This window comes from Desmodus rotundus, chromosome 7 (assembly GCF_022682495.2).
Source record: "Desmodus rotundus isolate HL8 chromosome 7, HLdesRot8A.1, whole genome shotgun sequence".
NCBI lineage: Eukaryota > Metazoa > Chordata > Mammalia > Chiroptera > Phyllostomidae > Desmodus > Desmodus rotundus.
The window spans coordinates 37,221,856-37,232,273 of record NC_071393.1 but is presented as its reverse complement, the minus strand read 5'-3'; the positions used below and the strand labels follow the sequence as shown (position 1 = coordinate 37,232,273).

At 47.7% G+C, this 10,418-nt stretch overlaps 1 protein-coding gene across 15 annotated transcripts in view; it reads right to left on the bottom strand.

Moving 5' to 3' along the window:
- Positions 1–5,699: 5,699 nt before the first annotated feature.
- The window catches only part of PARP6 (poly(ADP-ribose) polymerase family member 6), a 29,292-nt gene continuing 24,573 nt past the window's right edge, over positions 5,700–10,418 (bottom strand). For 13 of the 15 annotated variants that reach the window (XR_011651423.1, XR_011651424.1, XM_071221928.1 and 10 more), the window contains 4 exons: positions 7,150–7,229; positions 6,639–6,702; positions 6,386–6,470; positions 5,700–6,072 (listed from right to left, as the gene is read on the bottom strand). Coding sequence is in view for 11 of the 15 variants with exons in the window: in XM_071221928.1 (XP_071078029.1) it covers positions 5,970–6,072; positions 6,386–6,470; positions 6,639–6,702; positions 7,150–7,229 (332 nt within the window). In the remaining 4 variants the exon portion in view is untranslated. Of the gene's footprint in view, positions 6,073–6,385; positions 6,471–6,638; positions 6,703–7,149; positions 7,230–10,418 lie in introns of those variants that run through there. The other 2 variants (XR_008427326.1, XR_008427327.1) reach the window with 1 other exon arrangement.

The following is a 10,418-nucleotide window of genomic DNA, read 5'->3' as shown; positions in this document are numbered from 1 at the left end:
AAGCCACCCCAGGTGCCTCGGCCTGTTGGGGCGGCGCCCAGATTTCTGGGTCCCCGGCAGCATGCCCCAGGGCCGCCCCGCCCCTGCGCACACCTCGGTGACTGAGCGGAAAAGGAGGTTGGGGAAGGATGCAGATTCATGGGATGGTTAGAGGTCGCGCCGGACTTTGGGGCACGCGGGTTTGGGAATGGGGGCAGGGAGAAGTAGGGAGGGTGGAATGCATAAGGAGCAGGAGCGCGAGGTTCTTGTGTTCTCAGATCTAGAGCAAGGAAAGGCCAATTGGGGCGAGTGAGTACTTGAGTAGGGGCTGGAGTCCCTGAGAGAAGAAAACATGTAAAAGGTAGTAATATTAGTACAGAACTGACCATCAGGAAATACCAGGTCAGACTGTGAGAGCCGATGATCTTTGCAGGAGTCAGCACTTCCCGTTTACAACCTTGTGTAGCTATATCAATATTGTTTTTTTTACATTTTCTCCAAGGCATTTCCAATTTCTCAGTAATTAGCTAACAACCGGTGATAAAAGCAGTTATCAGTGAAACAGCTGGTAACCCTTGCCTTTATTCAGCCAAGTTTTAAGAGCAGATACAATGCTGCTTCACTAAAAATCATGAAGGCTGTTTTAGGTTCTTTGCTTTTCCTGGAAAATTAGACAAATGGGTGTGACCTGCTCCAGCAGACACCCTGCTGGCAGCTGAATCACGGGCCTTCATTACGTTTTCCTTTAGCTTAGATAAGCTGGCAGGAGAAAGTGAGCCTGAAAGTACATTTTTGTTTGAGATAAAATCTTTTAATTTCTTCTGTGAGCCTATTCGGGTCCCTTAATTAAAGATAGGAAGTAAATGCTTATTTATTGACATGGTGAGAGCACATGAAGTTGCTAGAGGAAAAAAGGCCATGCTCCACCAAGGAGAATGATACTTCTTCCTATCCAGAGAAAGAGGAAAGGCATAAAACGGCCCTCTCTGGCCCGTGAGCTAAGGATAAACTAAGCACAGTGGTGGGCAACACTGGGGGAATGGTGGTCAGCTAGGGGCAGTGATCTGGCCAGTTCCAATTCCACTCACTAGCCGTATGACTAGATCCTGTGATTTAACGTGTGAAGAGTCCAGTTCCTTGAAAGTACACTGAAGACAATTCCTGCTTCGTAGAGTGGGGTTTAATCAGATGGCGTGTGTGAATGAGTATTGCCCAGTGTGCACCCTCTTCCCTTGGGAATTGACTAGTCCTGAGGGGTGTCCTTGTGACTGGTTGAAGGCCATTTGGAGTCCCTGGTGGGGTAGGTGTGTCAGCAAAGACACTGCACCCAATCTTGGAGCTTCGGCCCTGGTTACAGGCTTTACTGTTATGTGACCTCTTGGCCTCTGGCTGAAATAACAGCATTATTTCTCTTAGGACAGTACGGGTTACCAGGGCGGTGCACAGGACTTGAATGCCAGGTTCAAAGCAGAAGTGCTCGTTACTTTGGACTTTATACCTATGGCCTTTCCAGAGCCTGACCAAGTCGACTTATATTTATTCCATGCCTTCCTTCAGACTCCCAAGATCTCTTTGGGCCCACCAAGGTGGCACAAAATCTTAATTCCAGAGTTCCCTCCAGAAAAATTCTAGATGGAAGAGATAGTTGGCTTTTTGGAGTTAAGGATAAAGAGAGAACAGGTTGTTGGGGAAAGGGAAGGTTTCATGGAGAAAGAGGTGGAGGGTTGGTTAGGGTAGAGATGGGGAGAGGAAGGCCATTCCAGGGGAAAGGAACAGTAAAGAATGTTTTCTGAATGAGGCTGTGTATCTAGGGTACCCCCTCTTGAAGAAATTTCCCATCAGTACTTAGAAGCAAGAGGGAAGAAGCACAAGTCCTGCCTCAGCCAAGATGACCCTGTCAGCGTATGTAACCTCGAGGGGTCTTCATCTAGCCCAGGACTGCTAGGGCTCACAGGACCACCCTCCTTAGGGCCGGATAATCCTGGCCACGAAACCGCTCCTTTGGAGGCCCTGTGTTATCTCCCTTTTTCCTACAAGTGTAGCCACAGCTCAGGCTCCCAAAGATGCAATTGGAAGTAGATCCTATGTCTCAAAAGTAATCAGGATTTGGAAGACCGAGAAAGGCATTGGAGAACAATGGATCCAGTGTCCCCTTCCCCAGGAAGCCTTCCTGCTGCAGTTCAATCCAAGCCTGCGTTTTCCTTGGTGCCGTGCTTCTAGTACCCACCCCCCTACTCACTGGCTACCAGCTAACCTGGTCCACTTGTCCCAGTAATGACAGCTAGGACTAAGGAGACTCTGGTCTCTCTCTTAGATAAAACAATTTTGGTGGGCAATACTTTAACTTAGGGTAGCATCTTTGGTCTCATTGCAGGAGGGTTCTGAAATATTTATGTAAGGTCCTATACTCCAGAGAGAATGATGCCCCTTCAAATGAATTGAAGCCTCCTTTATTCCCACCCCTTCTGGGAGGAGGGCTCTGGGGGAATTCTGTGACCCATGAATCCCTCCCCACCACTCACAAGTTGGGCCCGGAACCTGAGACATCTTCCAAACCTCCATTTCAGAATCCATTCTGTGAGAAGCTATTAAGTAACCTAGTTATGACTCAGCACCAAACTCTCCCCTTCTCCCCACTGGCCAGAATGAAAGGCAGAATCAAGCAGGAGGCTCCTCCCCCTTGAATGGCTACATCCTCGCCACAAACTGAGTCATGACCACACCCTACATGGATGGAAAATTACCATCATAGGGAAGGAAAAAGGCTCCCAGGGGTTTGGAGTTCTCAATGCAGAAATCACAGTCATCTAACCCTCCACCTGGAACTAATTGAGGAAAATAGTTCTTTTCCTGTCCCTGGCCCTAGCCCAGGGGTGTCAAACTCATTTTCACTGAGGCCACATCAGCCTCGTGTTTGCCTTCAAAGGGCCGAAATAATTTTAGGACTGTATAAATGTAACTACCCCTGGCCCTGCCCGTTTAGCTCAGTGGATTGAGCACAGGCCTGCAAACTAAAGGATTGCCGGTTTAATTCCCAGTCAGGGCACATGCCTGGGTTACGGGTCAGGTCCCCAGTTGGGGACACGTGAGGGGCAACCACATATTGATGTTTCTCTCCCTCCTTCTCCTCTCTCTAAATAAATAAAATAAATGTAACTACTCCTTAATTGTTAAGGAGCTGAAATTACATTCGGACCTTTGAAGGCAACTGCTGTGGCCCCTGCCTGGTGACAGACACCCCTGCCTGAGCCCAGGCTAAGCATGTCCAGGTCTAAATGAGGAGGGTGGGCCCAGGACTATAGGAATTGTAGGAGGCCACTCTGGGCAGGCAGTATCTGTACTAGCCTTGGCCTCTGGCTTTCAGACATCTCAGGGTTCTGTTACTTTTACAAGGAAAACTATAGAATGGGGTTCAGTAAGTCCTCACTTAATGTCATTGGTAGCTTCTATGACTTTAAGTGAAACAGCATGCAACTAGATCAATTTTACCATAGGCTAATTGATATAAACAAGAGTTAAGTCCCATTAATGTTATAGAGACATGTTATTTGAGGACCTGCTGTATTTTTACTTCTTTACAATTTTTTGGCATTGAAAAAGGACCATCATCATGCATATGTTCTAAAAAAAAAACGTGACATCCATGAGACTAGCTCAGGTATTTTTTTGCGTTTTTCTGGTGATAGACCCTATGTTCATTACTTCTTTTTCCATCGTTTACTAGTACTTACTATGTCATCTGCCACTGATCAAAGAAAAATGGTAAGAAATGCTTACATCTGAGAAAAATCTATTGACAATTTCTGAAAATAGAGCAAGAATGTTCCGCCACTTGAGCAGTCAAGCACCCAGGCTCAGTCGCTGGGATGTGAGTGAGAGCAGTTGGAGAGCCTCCGGGGAAGTAAGAGAATGAGTAAGAGCTCGGGTCCGCGAGTTGGGCAGATCTGGTCAAAAACCCAGCATCACCACTAACCAGCTGTGAGACCTGAGACACATTAAAATCTCGAGAGAAAACCTATCTTCCACCTTTTTGTTGTCAAGACTAAATGAAAACGTTTGTAGAATTTGAAAAGCTACCTAGCAGAGCCAGAACAGCAGTGCTGGAGTCAGTCATCCGCTAGCTGTGGAACATGGGCAAACCTCTTTTCCTCTGTGCCGGTTTTCTCATCTACAAATAGGGAATAATGGCACCTGCCCACCGTGTTACAGGTTTATTGTGAGAACTGTGTTAGTCAATACATGGAGAGAGCTTGTAAGAACGCCAAGCACATAGTAAGCAAGCTAGAGTGTGAGCACAGTATTAAATTGATTAGCGTAGTGCATAGCTCCTACCAAGTAAAAACTAAAAATGTAGCTATCCCTGATACTTTACAAATTAAGCTGCAAGGGTCCCCCCAGGAGGCAGGAACATCAATTAGGGTGGGTTCCCTGATGGAGTCTTTTACTCAGTGAAGAGGATTTCTGCTAGATCTTAAAGCTGAATGGGAAGGAGCCTTACAAGACTTACGGAGTCAGAATATAGTAGTCTCGAACAAGAACAGGTAAGGAAGTTACAGAGATAGCTCCTAGGGGGATGGACCTTAAGAATGGTCCTTCCAACTGAAGGCAAGTCAGCGAGTACAAAGCAGGTAAGGAACCCAGGCAAAGAAGGTTATCTCCAAAGTAGGGTGAAGGTAGTGAAAGAAAATAGCCGATGTAGCACAGACTTTGTAAATCGAGAAGATAGAGCAATTAACCTATACAGGCAGACCTTTTTAAAAAGAAATTGAATTTATTGGAAGGCAGGCCTCATTTTATTGCACTTCACAGATGCTGCATTTTTTACAAATCGAAGGCAATACCCTCCATCAGCAAAAAGATGACTCACTTCATTGCGATACTTGCCTTACTGCAATGGTCTGGAATGGCACCTGGCCTATCTCCAAGGTGTGCCTGTACTCGAAAAGCCAGGCTTGTTTAAATGCTTTTATTAAAAAAGTTTTTCTGTGCTTAATGCTCCTGTTTTCTTCATTAATATTTCACACTATGTGGCAAAGTCCAACCTGTTCCTTACAACTGACTTGGGGTTCTAGGTGTTGTATGTGGAGCAGAGGTTGGCGGTGGGAATTTCACAAGCAAGACATATTTCCCTGAAACAATTCGATCTAGAATCGGCTGTCTCCCCTCACCTTGCTGGCTGGCCTTGGAGTCTGGAATCTGTTTCATTATGGGAGGCTGCATTTCTGTAGGATCTTTTTATAGATTCCCAATTAGAGATGGACTCAACATCCTGTACCTGCCAGTTCACTCCCCACGCCCCTATCCCAGAGAAGTAGCTGGGAGGAGAGAGAGAGTGCTGTAGGGCAAGGAAGAAGGGCTAGGTTTTTGTGAGGAAAGCAGAGGTCCTCATGTGATCTCATTTCCAGAGGTAGGAAATCTGAGCTATTTTGCCTCAATGGCCCTTTTAAATCTTGAGAAATAGTTAATCAGTGGTACTGGATTCTAAATCCATCGCAGTTTGTCATCTGCGTAACTGTTAATTTCCCTTCTTAATCTAATCTGCTGATTAAAGGGCTGACAGATCTGTAGTACACTACACTGGATGGACTCAGCCTTGCCTCCCCTCAACTCACACAGTCCCCACCCTCAGGACACTCCCCTGCCCCCAGCCCCAACCCCACCCCCATTGGCGGGCTTGGGGTAGATGCTGGTCCAAGGCCAGTCAGTCCACAGTGATCATATCCAGTCCACAGCACCTTCCATTTTATTGTTTTATTTACAAACAGGGTAAAGTCAACTGGGAAAATCAGGGACAGGGATCAGTCTGGTCCATCCACACGAGGAGTGGTTCCTGCAATCTCCACCACGAAGGCTGCCTCTTCTGTCCTTTTCCTGCCCCTGGATAACGGCCCCTTGATTTCTCAGGGCAGCCTTGCCTGCTCCTCCTGAGTCCTTTAGTAAGGGCAGATTGATCCTGGGGGAACAGGGGTGGTACGAGGGCTGGGGCCCCCTCAGTTTGTGTAAACCTGAGTTCCGATCACACGCATGATTTCCTTCTGTATCTTGGGGTCCTGAGTATTAATGTTGGCATCGCCCACCTGACCATCCTCGTATCTGCCAAAGAGAAGGCAAGCGTGAGCATAAGAGGGAGAATAGTATCAGAAATAATGTCAACCAGTAGAACTGTATTTGGAGGTGGGCTATCCCATCCCAGAAGTAAAAACCTTTTTTTGGTTCTCCTTAGGATGGAAGAGATTTGACTTATCTGGTTTCTAAACAGACCCTCATCTATAGGCATTCCCAACGTCCAAGGTGAAAGTCCCAGTGCCAGGTGCACTCAGGTAGCCACGGGCAAGTCTCGAGTAACAGAAACAGACTCTCCAATAGTCACACACCAGCACACCCCCAGGAGCCCTCCTGGACTTACACAAAGAAGAACCGTGTGCAGACATGGTCGGACACAGGGCACACCCAGATGTTCCCATGCTTCTGGAGGTCTTTAGATGTAATCACTGAGAAGAAGGGGCCAGAAGTTACAAATGTAACGCTTAGGTCAGAGTCCAGGCGGGGGAGGGAAGGTGTGATGTTTCCACATCACCCTTGGCTGGATCGTGTGCCATAGCTGCACCGAAAAGTAAGGTTGGGGACCCAGAAAAACGGGGGCTGGGCGAGCTACCTACCTTCACAAAGTGCTATACAGTTTAGATTCCGACTCTGCAGGAACCTCGACTGAATGGATCGGGTCTGGAAGAGAAGGAGAGCAGAGCCAGGTAGACTATTATGGTTCTCCCTATAGAGGCTGGTTAGCTGGTGATGGGTAGGGGTCAGGGGTATCCTGTGCTCCCAGCCAGCAACCCCCCTACACACACATACACACACACACACACACACTTTACTTTCCCACAACCAGTCTGAATGAGTCCACAGCTTCCACCTTTACATTTTCATGTCACTGCATTTTTCCATAAACTCAGTCTCTACTTTCACCATTGTGACTGAGGCCACTTGTGACTCTGGAAGTGTGTTCATCTTAGAATGTAGCTGATGCCTTTAAACGATCTTCAAACTACACCCTCCCCCCGCCCCCCCCCCCCTCCACACACACACACTGTTTCCCCAGCCACCTCTGTAGCCGAAACTGGTCCCAGGAGAAGGGTCTTGCCTCACTGGAGCAGGGCCAACCAATAATACCTGCGGGATGGTATTCATCCTGTTGTATCTCTGGACCAGCTCATCCTTGGAGGGCATCCTGTGCTGTCCTTTTCCCATTCCTGTCACGGAACAACAAACAAGAGTTCATTTATCTATTCCTTAATCAAACATTACTCAGGTGCCTACTAGGTGCCAGGCACTGAGCTAGACACTTGTCAATACAGCAGTGAATAAAACAAACAAGATACCTTTCCTCACAGAATTTAGCCTGGTGGGGAGTACAGACAAAGAGCAAGTAATTACAACACAGTATGTAAGTGTTGTGACGGGGAGAATACAGAGCATGGAACCTGGCCTAGGGGTTGAAGGCTTCCTGGTGACAGCCTGGCTGCGAAGTCTAGGACTGGAAAGACTTAGTGATATGAAGAGTAGGCAGTGTTCTGGGCAGAGGGAGCAGGACACAGAAGGCCCGGAGGGAAAAGCAGCATGCCTTAGTTCCTACGGAGCAGGTCAACGGCAGGGCAGTGGCGAGAGAGGGTGTCTAAGAGGTGAGCAAGGATCAGGTCAAGCAGGCCTTGTAGGCTGTGGGAAGGCAGCTAGGGCGCATCCTGAGAACAGCAGGGAATCACTGAAAGGGTCAAAGACAGGGGCATAACACATGAAGTGAGACAAGAATGAGGGGCCTAACGGAGTGTGGCATTAACACTGGATCAAGCGCCAGGCTGAGTGAAATGTGTAAAGAAGCAAGCAGAGCAGGTTAGATATGCTCTAATCTCAAAGTTACATAAAATACTGTGACTACAGTCGTTCAAGAGAAGAGGGAGAAAGCACAGCAGTTAGGTAATAGTTTTCCACAGACAACCACAATGGCAAAACCCTCGAGGAATCCTGCCCCCTTTGGAAAGTCTTCCCACACTGTGGGGAGTGCTGCCAGTTCCGTCCAGACTCCACCCTGCCTAAATCCATAAATCCTCCACCATCCTTAGCCCCAGTGAGCAGCCCTGTTCATGACAGTTACAGCCTCGTTCTGGACTTCTCTTCTTTAGATACAAAACAGTGCTGTGTGCACTGCTCCCAACTCCTTCCGCCTTGTGACTAGCACTCCGTGTCTGTGCTCAGCTTCAGCACAGGCCAGCCTCACCCAGCCTTGTGTGTGTACGGGGCTGAGAGGAAGATGAGCGGATGGGAAATGATGCGATCACTGCAGGCCAGGAGCCGGGTCTTTCCCGACCACTCCACCCCAGAACTTTCTATTGTCACTAACTCTGCTCCGCTCCAAGTTTCGGTCTTTCTGTAGCCATGTGCAGCTGTGGGGATGATAACGGCCGGCGGGTGCTCTTCACTGCTCAGGCTGTCGACTCATCATGCACCACGCTGGCGTCCCATGACAGGCTTATGGCCTGAACAAAACTGAGGCCAATGAGAGCTTCAAGACTTGAACTGCTAATTTCTTCCTCCTACAGACATTCACTGCCCACTTCCACCTTCTCCATTACCCCGAACCCGGTTTAGCTCTGCATTCCAAACCTGACCTTCTCACCCCAGGTGTTTCAGTGCAAGATTCTGAGTGACATTCTCATTCAGGTCCTACCCCAGAGGATAGGAAAGAACAACCTGATTTCTACAGCTGCTCTTAGAGATGGCCCTTCCTTGCCCCATCCCAGTTCTGTTGCACACTGTCCTATCCACACTGCCCCAAGTGATCTTCCGTCAGCTTCCCAAAACCAGACCCCGAGAACACGATGGCTAGAAATCCCTGGATGTTTTGTGTCCGGAGTATGTACTCATTGCAAATCTCTAAACAAATGGAGTTTGCCACCTCCTTTCTCATTGGCCCTCATTTTAACCCGCATAATACTCTGGCCAAGTCACTGGAGGCTCCACCAGTCACAGGGACGCTCTCTACACTGCTCCCAGAGGGCGCCCAATGCCACTAGGCTACCTTGAGGACGATCAGAGAAAAGGAGACCAGAACAGGGTTGAAGAAAACGTACAGAAGATAAAGCTGACTGGATGCTAGAGTGACTACCGTAAGTTAGACAGCTGCACACGTTCCACCTACTGTCTTAGAGACCCAAACGCCCACCCCGTAGGCATTTGAGTCAGTCCAGTACAATAGTAAAAGCAGTGTCCCAGAACTTAGGAGATCTGGATTCCAGTCTTAGCTCTGCTACTCACAGCTGTGTGACCTCGAAGTCACTTAACTTCTGGGTTTCAGCTTTCTTATTTATATAGTACGGGGCTGGACAAGATGATCTATAACTCCAATAAAACCCTTCGGAGAAGAACAGTATCACAACATGATGTCTTTCAGTAATCAGTGAAGTGCCAGAAAAACACAAGCAGTCAGTGGAGATTCCTGGCCCCACCTGACAACTAATGGTATTTAGGCACTTGGTGGTCAGCAAAGGCCAGTGGCAGAGGGAGAAAACAGACAGGAAGAAGGGATCTTGTGGGCGCTGAGAATGGGGAGAATTTCACCATTTGGAAAATCGTAAGAGCTTCACTAGCGGCAAGCTCAGGCTGGACGAAGACAAAAACTGAGGAACCTATACAAAGAAGCCAAAAAGACGACACCACCCCCACTCTACTTTAGACCCCAGGCACACAGAATGAGGCCCATGCACACGTTTAATAAACATTTATTGGGCCCTCAGCCTGTGTGGATTAACCCTAACGTTTGGCTCATGCGCACTGGTGGTTACTTAATAGGACAAGGAATACCTAAGAACTAAAGCCAAGAACTAAAACGTTACCGGTGACTTACATTTAACTGCATGCTCTTACCCTACCCCAACCATCTGCCTCCCTTTAGAAGGTAACCACCATCCTGAAATTTCTTTAGTTTTACCCGCCCCCCCCCCCAACACGCCTCAATAATGTTTGATTTTGTTTGCTTTTGAACAATATAAAAAAAGCAGTGCATACTAGTCTTCTGGGCTTGCCTTTTTTTAAAAAAGAATTGATTTTACAGAGAGAGGAAGGGAGGGAGAAGGAAGAGAAACATCGATGGGAGTAAGAAACATCAATCAGTTGCCTCTCTGTGCCCCGACCAGGAATTGAAGGGAGATCTCTCAATTTGCGGGACAACGCCCAACCAACCGAGCCACATCAGTCATGCCTAGGCTTGTCTTTTCTCACTAAGATCTTTCCATGATGCTGAATGCCACTGTTCATTCATTTTCATCGCTGAATAATAATCGTAAGGATATATTAAAATATATTTATCCATTCTCCTGATGACGAGCCTTGAGTTGTTTCCAAGATTTGCTGTTGCAAACAGTAGCAGTACTGCTTTGAACATTTGT